Source organism: Siniperca chuatsi, linkage group LG6 (assembly GCF_020085105.1).
Source record: "Siniperca chuatsi isolate FFG_IHB_CAS linkage group LG6, ASM2008510v1, whole genome shotgun sequence".
Classification (NCBI taxonomy): domain Eukaryota; kingdom Metazoa; phylum Chordata; class Actinopteri; order Centrarchiformes; family Sinipercidae; genus Siniperca; species Siniperca chuatsi.
Genome location: NC_058047.1, coordinates 23,325,525 through 23,345,121, shown reverse-complemented (window position 1 = coordinate 23,345,121; position 19,597 = coordinate 23,325,525). Strand labels below are relative to the sequence as shown.

The window sequence follows — 19,597 nt, the reverse complement described above, 5'->3', positions numbered from 1 at the left end:
ATTTCTAGTCCCTGATCCAAGGAGTGTATTTGGACATGTTTTCTGTCAAAATGTGAGTGTGGCCATGAGCAGTGGTGCGTCCCTCCCACACAAAGCCACAATAGACTCCGGCAGTGAGCAGCCAGGGCGCTATTATAGCCCTAATCCTGCTCCTATTATACAGGCCAGAGAGAGAGCGAGAGACACAGAGGGGGAGGTAGAGCTGAAGATGAGGTCATCCCAAACAGTGCACACCCAGGGTCACTGCCTCACTATAGAGGGACAGAGATAAAGAGAGGGATGGAGCAGGGCATGGGGGCTGCAGGGCGGGCTGCAGAGAAAAAGCCTGGGCAAGACTGAAAGTGGGAGATGCTCAGATAGGTGGATGGAAGAGAGATGAGGGTAAAACCTGTGTGCAAGGTGCACAAAAACACACCACAGCATGACATTGATGGTAAAGTTCTTTGTTTATTTCATATGCATATGAAACCACACTACAACAGGAGCAGGAAACCATGATAATGGCCATCATTTTCGTAATAATGTTAATTCTAATCACAATTGGATAAAATAATAAACTGTAGGAAAGTAAAAATACACACTAATGGAATAAAACCAGTAAAGTAAAATAATTAGAATCAGTACATAAATAAACAATAAATACTGAATAAATAAGTGAATAAATAAAAGAACAATTTATTGAACCTACACCCAAACAAAATAAATAGCTCTAATGCATGAACCCTGGCAATGATTTCATGGGACAGTTAAGAAGGTGTCTCCATGAAGAATTTTTTGCATTCTTTTTTATCCCTGCACAGTTCATTTTCTGTTGCATCCGTAGCCCACAGTACCCGAGCCCACAGTGACCAGCTCTGTGGTGCCGCATGTTGCGTAAATTTGGTGATCGTCCCTGTTACAGAGGTGTTCAATATGCCCAAAAATAGCTTCTATAGTCTGGAGAACTGGACACAACCACACAAATCACGCCACACTCTTTTCGCCTGCTGCGATGGGTTTCTATCTCTTTCGCCATATGCTGTCGCTTTAGTCAAGCACACTACCAGCTCCACTTCTTTGCATGTAAAAACCCATTTTTTGAGAGCAAACAGCAAGTCTTTCCTGTCGCTGTTGATGGCTGAAAGTCGCCATTTCCGACTAGCAAAAGGTAGATTTCTTTGCTAAAACACAAAAGCAATATCCCCACTATTCATTTAGCACAATCACTGGAAGATTCCCATGAAAGGTATCCTTGTACATTCTTTAATCTATGATTATTCATCTTACAAAGAATAACAAGTCTTGGTGAGCTTAAACACTTTGGTAGGCAACTGTGAAATATTAGCTGGCAAATACAACTGCATGCCGTGGATACTTTATCCAAGCCCATACCACTCCACATCCAGCACCACTGCACTATTCAGACCTCTGCAGCTTTAGCAGCTTATTATAAAAAAACACAACTACAGTTTGAGCTTCAACCACTCATGTGTAGAGTACATTGCAGCTATACAGTATTGCATAGACAGTATTGCTCAGCAGTGTCAGGGACTATTGATAAGTTTTAATGCAAGATAAAGCTTTTTTCGAACCATTTTCATTGTCTTTTTTTGTCCACTGTTGCACTGATATCACAAGGAAAAGATCTGAAAGAGCTCTCAGACAGTTTTTGTGCAACTATCATTCGCATAGAAGTAAAACTTGAGTCCGTGAAGCAGCCTAGAGCTGAGTCTAACCCTATGAATTAACACTCAATTCTCCTTTAATCATTCAAGGGTGGATTTCACAGTTGTATAGCCCCCAAACCGTCTGCCAATGTCTCTCTTTCACTTTCTCTCTCTCTCTCTCTCTCTCTCTCACACACAAACACACACACACACACACAGGCATACACATCCTTGTTTTCTTCCCTAAGTCTGATTACTCATCATTGTTTGCTCCATGTTGGCTGCTCTTGTTACTCATTCCTCTGTTTTTTTCCTGCTTCCCTGCCCCTGTGGGTTAAACTCAGAGGAAGTAGTCGGGGGGCGGGGAAGGCGGGTTGCTGCTGCGGGTCGGTGGGGCGTCGCCGCCGATGCCGTGGTTCGTGCTGAGGAGCTTCTCGTAGCGAGCCTTGTAGGCGTCCCTCTCCCTCAGCACTCGAGTCAGCTCACACTGTAGCTGTTCCAACTGGGGGGGGGGGGACAAGATGAACATTTCTTTGTGTCAGAATTTCTAAATTAAATTAGATTTAGGATTAAGTTCGGGGTCAGTTCAAGCTTGGACACTGAGAGATGAAATAACAAGCTTGTCTGTGAGAATCATAAATGCAAGCATGCGTGTGTGGGTGAAGCGTGTGTTACTCATGTTGTGGGGACATACGTGTGTTTACACAGTCACATTGTGGGGACTCGCCTTCTTTTGTGGGGACAAAACGCAAGTCCCCATAACGTAAATCATTCAACTTTAGGGTGAAGACTTGGTTTAAGGTTAGGTTTAGGTTAAGGTTAAAGTCTCCAGGAAATACATGTAAGTCAATGTAATGTCCTTTGAAGTGATGCAAACACGACTGTGTGTGAGCAGGCTACCTGTTGTGTGAGCACATGTTTCTCTGACTCCAGAGCGTGGCGGTGCTGTAAGCGCTTGTAGCGGCAGGACTGGGCATAGCCGCGGTTCTTTAGCGTGCGGCGCTTCTGCTTCAAGCGCACCACCTCATCCTTACTCACACCGCGCAGGTGTCGGTTCAGCTCCCGCACTGACAGGCTCACCAGCTGCTCGTCAGAGAAGCGCTCGTTCGCCCCGCACTGCCGAACAGATGGGGGAAACACACAGAGAGAATATGCTGTCGCTCAATGTTAACTGGCAACGAGACACATGCTTGGAAATGATTGAAGTGTCTACAGTTTAATGAGTGTGAAGCGGATTTATCCCAAGATTCAGACTAAAATATGTAACTGTGATATGACTGGTGGACACGTGATGCGTTATGTGTGTGTGTGTGTGTGTGTGTGTGTCTGTCAGGGCGCACATTTCGGCACCACATGTCCATAATCTGTCATGTAATCTGACTAAGTGTGGGTGACAGTTATCAGGATTACGCACAGCAATAATAGCAGATATTATCATAAGCTCACACTGTGCTCCACATAGAGACTCAGCCAGACATCTTGATCGACCAGAACACAGATTACAAAGTTTATTTACCAATCAAAATCACATTCAGAAGGTAGCATTCAAGACTGAGTTTGATTAAGTAGCAATTGATTTTTCTTCCAAGCACAGCTGGTATTTTTATTTTATTTTTTGGATAATTAATTGGTTTAACGATTAAGAACTGGCTCGTGTAAATGTTAAAAGCCCGTGATAAAATGTCTGTGGAGGAATTTTGAAATATAGACATCTAAAATTGCAAAAGGGATTTTTAGCATTTTCGCAAGCAGTACATAAACATTTAATACATGGTTTATAACACACTATAATATAGTTGTGAACAAATATAAATGTTTATGAATGTGTTTGTAGACAACTATAACTCCTCCTGTGGGCATCCATAAGTGCAGGCTGGTGTATAAACAGATAATAAATGACAATACAGAAACACAGTTGTAATAATATAAAATATGTCTTCATAGGAGAAGTTAGAGTTGCTGACAAATACTGTACATTAATAAACACTTAAAAACACAACATCATAGTGTGTTATAAACATGTATTAAATGTTTATATAGTGCTTATAAACGCTAAATGGGGGGTAACGTGTTTCAGATAAATGCATATTTTTACATGTGAAATCAAGACTTTGCGCCCTCAAAGACAAAGACTTAGCTTCACTTATTGTTGCCATGTAGAGAGCGATCCTCAAAGTGATACTTCAGATAGGCACAGACATTAATAACCATGTTCTCATGTCCTAATCCTTCACTGCATGATCCCTCTCCTTCCGCTCAGCCCTCTAATGCGACAAGTGTCACTGTTCTCTCACATCAAGTCTTTCACCTCCAAAAATCTCCCATTTTTTTTATTGGTGAACACTTCCTGTCGAGCGTCATTATCATTATCAACCTACAGCATCTCACCCAGTCAGGACTGATGTGCCTAAGTGATGCCCCCATGTACCTGATTCATTTGTGGGTGGTGGTGATGATGGTGATGGTTGCCATGCATGGGGTGGTGCGGGTGATGCTGATGATGGTGATGCTGGTGGTGATGAAGGCGGCCCTGGGGGCTGAGGGGTTGAGGGTAGGGAGCTGAGGCGGGGGCGGTGTTGGGGAGCGAGGGAGGGGCCGATGAGAGGAAGACGAGTGGGCGATGGCACATGTCTGTCCCTTTGGCGCAGGAGATGTCACCTCCGCTGTCGCTGCTGGAGTCTCCCAGGTTGCTGCTTGAACTCTGAGAAAGACCTGGAAACTGAAGAGGGGAGGGATGCGGAAGATGATGAAGAGGCAGTACAGGGAAGAAGAGAAAAGTCAACTCTTTCATGACAACATTCGGTGTAAGAGAGAAGAATCAAAAGGTAGAAATGACAGATTTTTACCTGCGAGCTGACAGCTGCAGCAGCTGAGTTCAGTAAAGCCTCCACAGCATCCTCACAGCCCAGAAAGCCATTGACTGGGCCCCTCTCTCTGTCTCCTCGCTCTGGTACTCCTCCCAAGGCTCCCAGCAAAGTGGCAGGCCCCGTCACCTCACCTCCAAACTGTTGCTGCAGTGCTGCCAGCCAGATCAGGTCCTCCAGCGAGGCTGGGGTGGGACCCTGAGGCCCACCGTGGGCCGGGCTGCCTTCCACGTTCCCCTGAGAGCCGGAGCTGATGCCGGAGGAGGTGAAGCTGTTAGAGATGGAGAGGGGGAAGGAGATGGAGGAGGATGACGAAGAGAGGGAGGAGGAGCCCGACGGCGGCGGGTGGGCGTCGCTGAGCGTCGGCGAGGGTGGCAGCGAGTTGTAAGGGCTGGAGCTCAAACTGGAGTCCTGCGGAGGATGGCTGGTGTACGGAGAGCTGGAGGGGTCGTGGGGGAGGCCAGATTTGGGATACACACACGGAGGAGGGAGCGGAGGAGTGTCAGGTTTCACCTCGAACTTGAGGAGGTCAAAGTCGTTTAGGTACTCCATGGCCAGAGGGCTGGGGGGGAGAGAGGGCATGGGGAGGGAAGGAGAGGACATGGTGTCTGCTGCTGCTGCTGCTGCTGTTACTGGTGGGAGCTACAACAAGGTATTTCCGTGTGTCAGGATTGTTGGAAAGTCCACTCCTCTGCCTCAGTGCAGCTCATAGACAGCAACAGTAGTGATGTCAGGAAGTAGACTGGTTGGCGAGTGTTCTCTGTGAGAAAATATACGTCCCTGTGTCCTTGTCTCTGTTTCTCTTGTCCTGAAGGAAAGATAGAATGGAAAAGAGAGGGTACAGGGACCAGAGAAAGGAATGGTGTTACAACTTTTTCAGGTATAAATCAAAAGCATTTTTGGTACCACTTTCTAACTGGAAAACCCTTTATAAAAGGTTTATAAGCTGTAACTAATGGCTTATTAATTGTTATTAAGATATTAAGTTAAGATTGTCTGACTCTTGATGGACAGTAGCAGAACCAGAGATATTGTCTTGTTTATTTCACTCATTCTGCTTCCTTATCAAAGCCTGTCCCTACATTACCCACAATGCAACTCAACTGCCAAAAGTTTGGTGTTATACTAGTAGCGGCTAATGTAGCCTCGAGCCGCTAGCCTCAACAGAGGTCTGGTAAGCTCACTTCTTTCTAACTCCACACCCCCAGATCACTTGAGGTAATTGATCAGACTTCACACAGCTCGCTCTGGAGACACTAAAGGCTTTATACAACTTTTTTCACATATGCAGTTGTACTCCCCAAAATCTGTTGACTTTGATGTGTAAAATTGGTGGAGTTACTTTTAATTATTTACTAATGCTTTATAGATCAGTTATAAGCCATTAATAAGAACAACTTTGTGGTTGCCAGGTTGTGTAAAATCCACCTCCAGCATGATACTTGCTTTGTCATTTTAGCTAACACTTAAATGAATCAGAAAGCCCCCCTTAAATGAACTAAAATAAACCAAAATCCATTATTATTTTTATTTATTAACAATATATTAACATTAACTTATTACAGTAGGTTAATGTCCATTTAAGGGTATTTCCTAGTGAATTAAAGAGGAGGTGGATTTTCAACAAGTCGTGTCATTGTATGGATTATATAAATCAAAGACAGTTCAACAGTTTGTAGATGTCTGAAGTTTTTCTGGTTGTGGTGGTGTTGTTGTTGCACAATTGTCACACTTCCGTTTTAAAGATGATTGTAACCTAAATGCCTTGATAAAAAGGTCATTCTGACTTTCTTCAACATGAAGTCAGACTGCGTGAGTCTGTGTGTCAGGCCTGTTTGTGTGTTATATTAAGACACTAATCTGCAGCACGTCCCCCCTGCCCAACATCTTGTACACACACGTATAGGACTATAAACGCTTGCACACTCACATACACGTGCATGTTCATCTGCATGTGCAATCATTTGTGACATTTGGTGACAGACAAACCAGAACTTCCTGAGTCTCTGAACTTTTACAGTGTTCTTGAAACTTTGTCATTCGTGCCTAACTATGCATGTTCAACATGTGCAATTTCTGTCGTTTCATTTTATAAGAGTGACAAACAACGATCCTCACACTGCCTCTTTCTGGACAGTAATGCCAAATCTCATCTGTGAAATGGAGCATTCTGTATGAGAAATGTATGCACTAGAGAATGGTTTGTTAAATCAAAATTTTAAGAAAAAAAAAGCCTAATCCTTTGCCTGACAAGTGTTGCATTCATCTCTATGTAGAAATGATTGCACGTTATTGCCCTAATGTAATCACACACACACAATAGACATAACATGTAATATTTCTAGAAAGGTCTGCCTACTGAACACATAACCGACTGAAGCGCAAGAATTCAGAGGGCTTAATCATTTTTGACAGAAAGATCCACAAGTCTCAGAGACCAAATCCAATTATCAACAGGTTCAGATCCATAATCCAGAGCCCAAGACTTTCCAAAATGAATCGAAAACACATTTTTATATGACCAGAGGGTTGGAAAAAAGTTAACTTTAAGCTGAAGCTGATGTTGCCCTTAAATGTTATGTATCAAAATGTAAGAACTTGCTCTTTTTTTCCTCTGTAGTCTGGTCAGATTCAAGATCAGAAACGTTTGTTTTGTATGGAAATATACTCAAAGTTATATGAAAATAAATCACAGGTTATCCTGTTTTTCAAGGTGGCAAATAAGTTAAACATTAATCTAACAATTCCAAACATTCAAACACAGTTGAACAAACTAAAAATTATCTCCTCAGAATATCAATGAAAAGTTCAATATTTCCAATATTATACAGTGGTAACTACATGAAAGAAAGCTGTAGAAGAGCAAATTGACTCCTTATAGGCCTTCAAATATAATAGTTATTAGCATTAAAATGAAAACCTAAGTAAAAATCCACCTTTGAATAGTGCCTCTGCTGCACAGCGCTTTAGTTTTGGGGTCAAAATGGATTGTAAAAGAAAGCAAACAGTGACAGGGCTCCATGGAGGCCTCAATCTGGCTGTGGACCAGAGTCACAGCAAAAAGCCAGCCAAAAAAGAGCAACACACACACACACACACACAAGAGAAAAAAGAAGAATGAAAGCAGGGAAAGATAAAGGCCTGACATGAGAGACATGACAAGTCAAAGTGAATGAAATGATCTTACCGTCGGTCATAGAGATGAAGGATGATTTCGAGCTCTTTTCAACATCCCCCTACCACACACACACACACACACACAAAAATAATCAACTGACTGGTTGACTGACACGTTTGGAAAGAGACACAGAGGAAACAGAGAGTGTGTGTGTGCGCATGTGAGTGTGTATAGCACTCTGTCACTGAGTGCCACTGCCCCCTTTCTTTCTTTCCCCTCTGCTGCAAATCCCTGTTTGCAACAATCCCCTCCTCTCTCTCTCTCCCCCCATATCCCTCTCTCATGGTTCACAGGCATGTTCACACTCTCTGGCAATGTCTCTCTCTCTCTCTCTCTCTCTCTCTCTCTGTTTTTATCTCTCCCCATGTCTGTCTGTCTCTTTATTTATGCTTCTCTATTCTCATTTAATTCCTCATCTCTCTCTTTGTTTCTGTTTGCTTGTATCTCTCTCTCTCTCACACACTCACACACACACACACACACATACACACACACACACACACACACACACACACGCACACACACCTTCAAATCCCCTCTCAGTCCCACTGATGCTGCATATTGTTCCTTGTATAAAAGGTAAACATTTTTTTTTACACTTGTTGGGCCGAGTTTCACACACATACACACACACGTGCATTGCCACCCACATGTCAGGTGTTTCGTCACATGCTAAATCATGTCAATTGTACAACACACTCCTCTGCATAACAAGTCATGATGTCAGCTCAGATTCAGTTTGTCATCAAAAAATAAGGTTTAGTCATTCATCACAGAGTAAAACAAAGTCTTGACAGTTGAGTTGGCACAAGTTGGACTGTAGACTCTGTACTGCCTCACAGTGGACACTCACAGCTACTGAACTGAGCACGTCCACAAATATGCCGACTGGGACGGCAGAATGTGTGTTACATGATGCACAATACATGTGGAGTTTTCTGTTCCGAGCGAATGCTTTTAGGCAGTGTCACTGTAATGGAAGAGCAATAAAGATCATTCAAAGCTGGAACAAGCTGGTGCAGAATATCAACGTGAAGCCGAAATGAGCATTTAACTGGACTGAAATTGTAGATTTGAAGATGTTTCGCCACTCATCCGAGAGGTACAAATATATAGACAAAACCCGCTTACATGAAAAATGTAAGGGTGTTAGATGGGAATATTTCCTTATTCAAGAAGTCTTTTGAAACTACGTGATTGGGTTAAGAATGTGTCAAGGCTGGTGAATTAAACTCATGTCCACGTGATCTTTTTACAGTGGTGGAATGTAATTAAGTACATTTACTCAACTACTGTCTTCTGTACTTTGCTTGAGTATTTTCATTTTATGCTACTTTATTCTTCTACTCCACTACACTTCAGAGAGAAATAGTGTACTTTTTACACCACATTTATTTAACAGCTTTAGATACTAATTACTTTTCAGATTAATGATGCAGTGCTTTACTATTAAACTAACCAGCAGTGTATAAAGTACCTAAATTGGCTACACATTGACAAATTACAACATTAAGTAATAGTATCCAATAATACAATGTATTGTTAATACTATAACACTCTGAAAGGAGTGTTTCTGCATAATGAATATTTTTACTTTTGATACATTTTGCTGATAATACTTTTGTACTTTTCTTTAAATAATATTTTGAATGCAGGCCTTGTAATGAAGTATTTTAGACTATGGTATTTCTACTTTTACTTAAGTAAAGTATCTGAATACTTCTTTCATCACTGCCTTTTAAAACACAGTTTCCAGAGCAGCGCAGATTCGGTGCGAACAGGTGCAGAGATATTCAAATGTCTTTCCAAATCAAATTTAATTTGTAAAAATATGCAATGAAACATGAAACTGGGACATGCACAAGAATCTGTGGAGGGAGCACTCTGTATGAGTGCACGACTAGGGTCTCTCAAGTGAGATTTTGTGATTAATTTTTTTATTTTCATTATTTCTTTAATAAAAAAACAATATAATGAGTCTTAATTATATTGCAAAGAGCTCCAGAAATCAACCAGAAGCACTGAGTACACGTTTGTCAATGTTTTGTAATTTGATTAAACACATATTTAATGAGGAAAATGCACCATGTAGGGACTAAACTAAAATAGTGAAGGTCTTAAAACTGGAACTTGACACTGGGCTCCATAGGTGGCTCAAGATTCAATAATAATAATACAGGACACACCTTAATGCCCTATTAATGTCAGTATTTTAGGAGTGCTTATTCACTGACACATTTGCTCTTTATCTAATAAACCAGCTGACACACAGTGAAGCTGGACCTTTGCAGTCCTTCAGAATTAGTTGTGGGCATGGCATACATGCCAATTCCCTGAAAAAAGCAGGTATTTCTCTCCTTAAAGCAGTAACACATAATTATCATGGTTTCACTGATCTAATCTCTCTGGGATGTAGTTTTGGCAAAGTAGCATCATTCAATGTCATTTTTAAGATGAATCTATGTAAGAATAAGTAAAGATGCATCAGTAAACAGCAGTCTAAATAACTTGGCATTCTGTCTGCAGTGAAACTTTTTCAGCTGCAAAATTTCCAACATTGTGGGCAAACACAACAGTGCTGCTGTCTTAAAGATTTCCACAAAGGGGTTTGTTTTTGTTCTGACAAATTAGCACCCCCTGTGTCTCCACGCTGCCCTGCCGCTTGCAGTTAGGCTCAAAATCTGTAAATTAATACTGTTTTTTTCCGACCCATTTAAGTCCACTGAGCAGAGAAATGCATAACAAGCGTTTCTCGATGCTCCTTAAAAGCTAAACTTGTTAATCCGGAGTCTCTCTGTGTCTTAATAGTGTCTCGTTAAGGAATCAGTGAGTTAATAGTGCCTTCACAAATCTGATTTGAACAGTAAACAAAACCTTTAAGGCAATCAGACATGCTGACTCATGCAAATAGCACAAGACTCACAAACAGGATTTAACTATTTTACTTTGCAGTTCAACAAAAAATAGGATCCCTGATGAGCAGAGAACATATTGAGGGATGAGTAAAATATGACAACTATTTTAGGAGACATTGCCACATTAAAAAAACAAGTTTTTAACAAAAGTTCCTACTCCCTTCATTCATTTTCTCTTCCTCTCTTTCTCTATTTTAACCTCTCTATCTATCCATCATTTGTGTTTCCGGGGAAAGCTTAGCAGCTAAACCAACAGGGCCTCCCATGAGGATGAGGGACAAAGAGAGGGAGAGACACAGAGGAACTTACCTCATACTTCATGCCAAACACACTACCACCCCTCCTGCATCTGCAGCCATACACACATTTGTCCTGCAGCCACTGAGAAGCATCTCAGTGCACCTCACATTCAGGTGGGACTCGATTTACAGCCTGAGACTGTTCAGTGTTTTTCTGCAGCGTGATTCTAGAGGTATATTAAAGTAATTAGCCCTTTAGGATCCCAAACTGTGATTATCATAATGGGTAGAATTAGTAGCAGTGAGTAGTAGATGCTGTAGTGGTTGTATTCAGATTGTAGGTTTTATATTTCCTGCCAATATGTGGTGGATTACCATAGTTTATTTAATTTTACAACCATTCACACAAATTCCCTGTGAGCATGTACAGACCTTTTCTCCCCAGAAAGAAAATGTTTTTGGGCCTTTGTTGGGATTTTAAAGCACTAGTTCGACATTTTGGGAAATTTGTGTATTTGCTTTCTATCTTCCTGGAGTCCTGTTATCATAGGCAACCAGCGGAAAAGTTACTGCACCCGGCAAAGAAATGGTGCACATAACCCACCTTAAACCACAATGTGTTGTTTTTACACTTAGGTTTTTTTTACGGATGAAACAAATGAGATATTACATGTTAATTAGTGAGCTTTAGAGGTGTTAGTAGGTGTATTTTGTTACCTTTGGACAGAGCCGGGCTAGCTGTTTTCCCCTGTTTCCAGTGTTTGTGCTAAATTAAGCTAACCAGCAACTGGCGTTAGCTTAATATTTGCTTTATAGACACGAGAGTGGTATCAAAGCTAGAGTGAGAAAATGTTGACTTAGTTTAGTTAAACTGGAAACAGCTAGCCTGGGCCTGTCTAACAGTAAAAGTATTCTGTCTACCAGCATCTATAAAGCACACTAATTAATTTGTATTTATTACAATTTATTACATTTTTCAATAATAAAATAAGTCTAAGTCTAAATACATTTCCTTAAATGTCAAACAATTCCTTTAAAGTGTCAGTTCCCCCTTTAGAGTTCAGTGACAACAGTTTTATTTGGTTTAAGAAAGATTTAAGTTCCAGTGAACACTGGGGTTGGTCTGTGAATTATCAGTTACCAGGTTTTTAAATGTAATTTTTCAGTGCTGTGAGCACCCTAAACAAAATTCCATCCACCTCCAATGTATTGTAGTGGCAGCAGAAATATACAGATATCTCAAAACCTCAATTAATAAAACTGAAACTATGTGAAAAATGTTTTGGGTGAACTGACCCTTTAAGCTTGAGCATCTCCCAACACTGCCCAAACCCCCTCAATGGGAAGCTAACCTCTCCATCACCCTGTAAACCCAGTTTCATATCCTCCAGCTTTTATCCTCTGAGAGGCTCTAAAGGCCAAGTGGGGTCACGAAACGGGAGCCGCTGAAGTGGGAGAAACTCAGGACGAGACTGAACCACAAGCAGCAGTGAGGGGTTTTTTTGGAAAAGAGGAAAAGAAATAGCACACAAGAAGAAGTAGAAGTGAATGAGAGAGTACTGACATACAGGACAGAGGGAATGAGAGAGTGACAGAGTTGAGGACAGGCCTGGACTGTTTGGACAGATGGTGTGAGGTGGTGGTCTGTAGGGTCCCACTAACTCAGCCTTATCCCACAGATACATGTCCTAATCCGGACTAACTCTGCTACAAGCAGCAGGCTTACACGTCTCACCTCAAGAGGAGTCCCCTCCCTCCCTCCGAGGATCTGTCTCCTTCACTCTCTACATACACACACACACACACACACACACACACACACACACACACACACACACACACACACAGGCTGTTAAACGACAGAGTGAGAAAAGATATATGAAGGCACTTCATAATCAGGCTTAAGCCAAACATTTTTTTAATGGTTTGATTTAACCTGTGTAATCCTGAATCAATGTGATTAGTCACAAATGACAAAAGATGAATGAAATTGCTGAAAAGGTTACTTTGGATAGATCACAACACACATAGTCATCAGTTTTCATAAGGACAATTAGAAAGCAGTTCTGCCTGAGAAAACACTGTGAGTAATTTGGTTGAACCGAGCATTTAACTTTGAGGTAAAACAAGCACAGTTACAAGGAGGGGTCCATATTAGCATTCATAGATGTTTCTGTTAGTTGTCTCATGTTTCCATGAAAACACGAATATCAAAGTGTTGTTAGGAAACCTCTTTTTGAGTCTGGCCAGGAGAACTTGAATGCTGTATGCCATCCAGTAAAGGCATAAATGCCCCTTTAAAAAACTCATAGCATAGCTAATAAATGCTGCTGATTGGCATTAAACCTCCTGTGGCTCATTTTTGTTGCAACATTTGTAATTCTGGTATATCAAAGTTAAAGGTATGGTTCGACATTTTGACCAGTGCGATTATTCACTTTTTTGCCGATAGTTAGATGAGAAGATTGATGCCAATCTCATATCTGTACAGCAAATATGAAGCTAACGTTACAGCCAGGAGACAGCTGTTTCCCCTGTTCCCAGTCTTTATGCTATTAAGCTAACAGTTTCGCTGCGGCTTCATATTTAGCGTACAGTGGTATCGATCTTCTCATTTAACTCTCAGCAGGAAAGAGACTAGGCGTACGTCCCAATAAATTGACCTATTCCTTTAAAGTCTTTTGACATGTTTGCATTGTTTTGCCATGACTTGAAACATTACTATAATATCAGCAGGATGCCTCAAGGCTCTATGATTTCTTTCCCTTCTGACTGAATTCTAATATAATTTAAACAGAAAACAAATATAGCATGCTGTGAATTGTTCATTATGATCAAATCCATTCAGACACATACTGTTATATTCCCCTCATCTTGGCAATAAAAGCTAATATTCTATATTCACTTTGCCTCGAGGAGCATTGTTTATCATTAACTTCCTTGCTCCCCCTCCTCCTGGCTGCCTCTAATCTCACTGTTTTTGTAACAGACATCTAATCCATCACTTCAAGATTTAAATTGCTCATTTAAGTTTGACTTTGAACTTGGCTACAAGATTACACATTTCATACCTCTTAAGCGATTTACTGTCTTTTATTGATTTTCCTTCCAGTGACTGTGTTGTTTGTGTTTGTGTCTGTGTGCGAGAGTGTGTTTACTCATGCTGTCCACACGTGGGGTCTCGTTGTGAGTGGATTTATCAGGCTAGTCATAGGATTAGTGCTGATTCTCCCCCTGAAACTAGTGTCAGATTAACAGATACCCATGCCTTCATAAACCATCTGTAATGTAGACATAAGCTGTCAGTACCCCTGCTATTACCTCACCCACCCCAGCCTCAACTGTCTATCCCCATCTCAGATCAATGGACACACTTAATCAAGATCATATCACTTCCATTTATTCAGTGGGTTTAATCGTGAAAATGTGTTCTACTGATGTTTGATGCACAAGCTGCTTCACTGCATGTAGATTATTTGCCATTATATTGATAAAAATTTGTATTTATAGCATGTTTGGTATGCATCCATTAATAAACAAACTCTTCGTTTGCCTTCATAAATGACAAAATGTTGCTAATAAATCATCATCACCCACAACCATCTAGTTTATCTTGTATGATTCATGTACAGCAACAGTAATGTTAAATCTGTTGCTGGAAGGCTGTAAATCTAGACAGGCGGCTGAAAATGTCCAACCTCACACATCAACACTGACACATACAAACAAACATAAAGTATTAGATGACTTTAATCTTTAAAAAAAAAAACAACAACCCACAGATGAAAAGAGATGGAATCAGGGGGTGGCAGCAGACAGAGAGACAGAGGTTAGGGAGGATGAGGAAGAGCGGGATGAACGGATTAAGGTGGTCGATACTTTGGTTCCTCTCCCAGACTGAGAGATGACACTAAATCTGTTAATTCATTCCCTCTCTCCACCCCTCCTTAGTTGCTCTGATTCTTCTCCCCTCCATCATCCTCTTGCAGGATTGTGAGAAAGACTTAATATCCAATACAAATGGTGTATTTTGAGACGATAGTCAGTCAAATGTATTGATGCCTTAGATTCACCAATAAAATATACACAGAATGTTCTCAGAAATATTTAACAAGTACATTTGGGAAAAAACAAACAAACAAGAAAACACACATTTGAATCTATATATTTACAATAATGATGAACTTTAGTCAGAGTTTAGTTAGAGGAGGCATTAACTGTAGCTGCAAAATTATTATGCACACAGATGACTAACTGTGCAGAATTTTAGATTTAAACATTTTTGTGGAAGTGTGTATGTCAGAAATTGTGTACATTTGTGTGTAAGTGGTCTAACAGCATTCATGATTGCTAACGTGTCATGTCATGGTAGCAGTGAATGAAACTACAGTACAAATGCAGTGTCCCTTTAAACAACTGCCATTATTGGGTTATTATTATTAGATTGTATAATTATTTAGTATTGCTATTTCCTGCATTTTCATAAAATTTACTTACATTTGCACATTTAATGAGTTGTTCTTGAAAAAACAAGATTTTTTCCAAACTGCTGATTTCCTCCCAGATGAGTCATATGTCAAGTCGTGTAAGTCTTCGTAGATAGTGGTATGACTGTTTGCATTGATAACTGTTATACTTAATGAATTATTATTATGCAAATACAACCACATAGACATACATTGTATTTATATCTCAGCCACTGTATACTGTACAGACTCCACTGATATTTCAAAATGCTCATTATTATATATTCATCAACTTAAGCTCATTGTGATGACATCTACAGTTTATGAGCTAGTATGATTTATGTATTGCATTAAGAGTCTATGGAGGCCCATTCAGTCCCATTGTATTTATAACTTAACCCCTGTATAAAGTACAAACTCCATTCAAAATTGACAGTGACAATTACAAACTGAGTAATAAGCTCATCATTACAATACATTATATTTATTTAGTTGGCGCTTTTATCCAAAGTGACTTACAATAGACTTAAGCATTAATCTTTTGTAGTAAAGAAAAGATTAATGCTGAAGTGTTTTAAAGCTCCCATTCGCTCCCATTGCGTCTATAATTAAGGTTAATGAATTTTCTTATGATTATAAAGTCATCAAAAAAAAATGCCAATCACCAGCAGTTCGCACAGCAATCACACGCATTTTCTTCAGGAAAGGCTTCAATTGTTATATTTTAGAATACATTTTTTAAACTGTAGTCCGTACAAACTATATGGTAATATTTGGCATTTGTGGGTAAAATACTGAATTAGCAGCCATCACTAGCATTAGCTATGCTAATGATGGCTCTCGGGACGGCAATGTCAGCCTGTTAGTCGGTCCACTACTTTGGTCCAGACTAAAATATCTCAACAACTGTTGGATGGATTACCATGAAATTTTGTACAGACATTCATGTTTCCCAGAGGGCAAGTCCCACCGACTTTAGTGATCCCCTGACTTTTCCTCTAGCGCCACCATTGATATTTGTGGTTTTGAGTTTCGCAACAACTATTTGATGGATTGCCATGAAATTTGGTACACACGTTATTAATGTCCCTCTCACTCTTTGGTGATCCTCTAACTTTGGTTTATGACCAAATACCTGCAAAGCTAATGACATTCACATCAGCCTCAGCTGTACTTTGTGTTTGGTGCTAATTAGCAAATGTTAGCATGCTAATTTGCTAACCTAACATGGTGAACATGGTAAACATTATACCTACTTAGCCTCAGCATGTTAGCATTATCACTGTCAGCATGTTAGCATAGGGACTTTAGCATGTAGCTCTAAGCATCACTGTGCCAAAGTAAAGCATCACAGAGCCACTAGCATGGCTGTAGACTTAAAGTGTAGACACTTATGGAAGTACTTTTGGAATATAATGGAATAATGGAAATATTCATATAATTCTTTAAAAAAAATATCTATAATCAAATCGCCCATTTTTTAAAATGCAGGAAGATACACTTCCTTCTAACTGTAATTACATAATATAATTACCTAATCCTGATTAGCTGTAGCCAGTCGCTGTGCCGGTCGTGTGTACATGTTGATTAGCTGCCACACACTTGTGACTGATGCTGTTTGAGCCACTCAGTCTAATAAACATGCTGCCGGGCCATAAGGTGACTCCAAAGGCAGCAGTCCCTGTCACCCATTAGGGAGACGGTTCCCATGACGACCTAGCTGAACAGCTCACTTATGAGCTTTTGTAGACATGGTTGTAATTACATTAAATTACACTGCATCTTATCATTGTCTGCTTTTATGAGTCATTTCCCATGTAACTGTTGGCCTGCTGTGAAGAGCCACATGCAAAAAGACTTTCACAGCTTGTTCATGCTACAACAGCATGGAGGAAGATGTTAACAACCTCATTCATAGTTATAGTCACCTCATAAATAGTTATAACAGGCAATTTAGTAGATTTACTGTATGTAGAGGTAAACAGTTTTCAAGTTAAATGCTGTGGTTTTATTTTATCCAACATGAACAGAGCCTGACCTCATCATCATTTAGGCCTTTTAGCACACACGGTGGATCCAACGCAGAAGGAAGAGGAGAAGATTTGGATTTTTTTTAGTGTGTGTGTGTGTGTTGTTTTGGACTGCCTGCATCCTTTTATTTTCACGCATCTTTCTCCTCTACCCACACATGTTCTCTCTCTGGCTCCTCTCTTCCCTCGGCCTTTATGCGATCATGTTGCTTGGTAACTGCAGAAGAATGATGAGAAGTGTAGGATGTGTTCGGGTGCCTCCTGTGTGATGTGATGTGTCTTCACATCAGCTGTAAAGAATACGGCGCAGTATGGCCAAAATAACAGCCAAACGTATTTGAGTTCAGACTTCAGGTGTGAGGATGCGTTAGAAATTCTCCTTTTCACTTTTTGGTTAGTGTTGTGTTTTTCTTAAAAATAATGATGGTGCCAAAATTAGATTGCTGGAAAAAATCTGGGTAGTAATGATCTTTGTATTTGTTGAGGGTTAAGCAAGGCACCTAATCCATAATTGCTGAGCAGCAAACAGACGTTGATTGCATTGGGGCACACCCTGATCTGAATTAACAGTATGAGGTGAAGCTTAATTATGCAGAATAAGAACCTATATGTTTAGCAAAAAAAATCTTGCTTGAAAATATAAAAAAAAAATAAAATAAAATAATCGGAGCTCCAGTGTCTGCAGCTGTTCTCTTGACAATTCATCAATAACAGTGGCCACTTTAATTTTAGGGAGGGGTTAGGGGAGAGGAGTCATCACTGTTGATTCCACAATGCATCCAAGGTGGAGTGGGAGTGAAGGTTCAAACCAACACTGGGGTCATATTTCACTGTACTGTTATGAAGTCAGTTTTTGCAAAGACTGCCAATACACTGCCTGTAACCTCACCGTAAATCAAAATTTGAGATGTTGAATTACTTTAGGAGAGACTTGCTCATTGCTCACACAGAGTGACTGGGGCTAAGAGTGGGACAAGATATTAAATCATCTTTTATCTGGAAAACTGCAGTGATTAATTAACAAGGATATGGAGGCTGAATGATTAAATAGATCAATTAAAGTTCATGCATACTGTACATCATCATATCTCACTCACCCAAGCAGCCGTAACATCTGGGGAAAAGAAAAAACAGTTTTATGGTCTATGGCAGATGCATTTGTAATATACATGTGTAACATTCAGTGAACACAGCAATTAGTCTCAGTCATCTGAAAAACCTCCTTAGCATTTCCCCAGAGGCTGTTTGCTCGTTAAAAATCCCTGACTTAGTGGAAAAACAGCCTCTTTATCTCCATTTCAACAAACTGCAAAGAAGATTTCCTCACTCCATGGCAGTATTCTAACTCGTATCTGACTCATTACAGCATCCTTAGAAAAAAGGTCACGGCACGGTTGCTAATGACAACCTGCAAGACTGCTGCTCTACTCAAATATTTGTGTGTGTGTGTGTGTGTGTGTGTGTATGTTTCTCTGAAGCCCAGAGGCTCTCATTTGTAGGGATCAGTCGCCCCCTGCTGTTTCTCACATTCTTTGACATCTATGACTATGAGAGGTTGCCATGCCAACCGAGGGGGCATTTCTGAAGTCAGGAAGTAAATTTAGCATCCACCTGTGATCATGGAAATCAAACCAGTCAGTTGGATGTTTTTGTTTTACAGTTTCAGTTAGCCTATTAGCTGGTAAGCTTAATTACTGGATTATGGACTTAATGGATGGCGCGGTGCTAGGTGGCAGCCTGTAGCAGCAGCTCCCGTTAGAGAATTTCCCAATTTGGGATCAATAAAGTACATCTATCTTTATATTATACATATCTTTATATTATATCTTTATATTTCACATTTTACATGTACAAGGTTTACTGTCACATCACAACTATTGTTGAGACATGTGACCTTTTTGACCACTTGGGAGCAGCATTCACAAGTCCGCAACACAACACTGCCATATTATCACTTTTTAAGTGGATATGGTGAACTTATCAAACTAACTGCCTATTTACACATCCAGCAGACACGGAGCGACATTAGCATTCATTCAGTGTTGTGTTTCTGTACACCTGATAAATTATTCACTCTCCTTTTAGTTGTGTTTTCCACCAACTCCTGAGGGAAAGACCTGGCTGGTTAGCTGCTAAATGCTCCACTAAAGTATGTTCACTAGCTAGTTGGCAACTTTGTCTGCTGTGTGTTGCTGGACAGGTGCGACCTCTTTCACATACAAGTACTCATGAGATCCATTGTTAATATAAAAATATTGA

At 40.3% G+C, this 19,597-nt stretch overlaps 1 protein-coding gene across 1 annotated transcript; it reads right to left on the bottom strand.

The window, feature by feature from the left end:
- Positions 1–427: 427 nt before the first annotated feature.
- On the bottom strand, positions 428–7,951 carry nrl (neural retina leucine zipper). The gene is made up of 5 exons (XM_044198359.1): positions 7,698–7,951; positions 4,493–5,318; positions 4,075–4,365; positions 2,547–2,762; positions 428–2,148 (listed from the first exon to the last, which is right to left on the bottom strand). The coding sequence occupies exons 2-5, from the start codon at positions 5,111–5,113 to the stop codon at positions 1,987–1,989; spliced, it is 1,290 nt and encodes a 429-aa protein (XP_044054294.1). The 5' UTR covers positions 5,114–5,318; positions 7,698–7,951; the 3' UTR covers positions 428–1,986.
- Positions 7,952–19,597: the final 11,646 nt, after the last annotated feature.

Excerpts from the sequence above, each read along its gene's own strand:
- nrl (XM_044198359.1), bottom strand. The coding sequence starts at position 5,113 with ATGTCCTCTCCTTCCCTCCCCATGCCCTCTCTCCCCCCCAGCCCTCTG. Across the intron at positions 4,366-4,492 it reads CTGCAGCTGTCAGCTCGCAG|TTTCCAGGTCTTTCTCAGAG; the intron begins GTAAAAATCTGT and ends TCCCCTCTTCAG. Across the intron at positions 2,763-4,074 it reads ACCACCCACAAATGAATCAG|TGCGGGGCGAACGAGCGCTT; the intron begins GTACATGGGGGC and ends TCTGTTCGGCAG.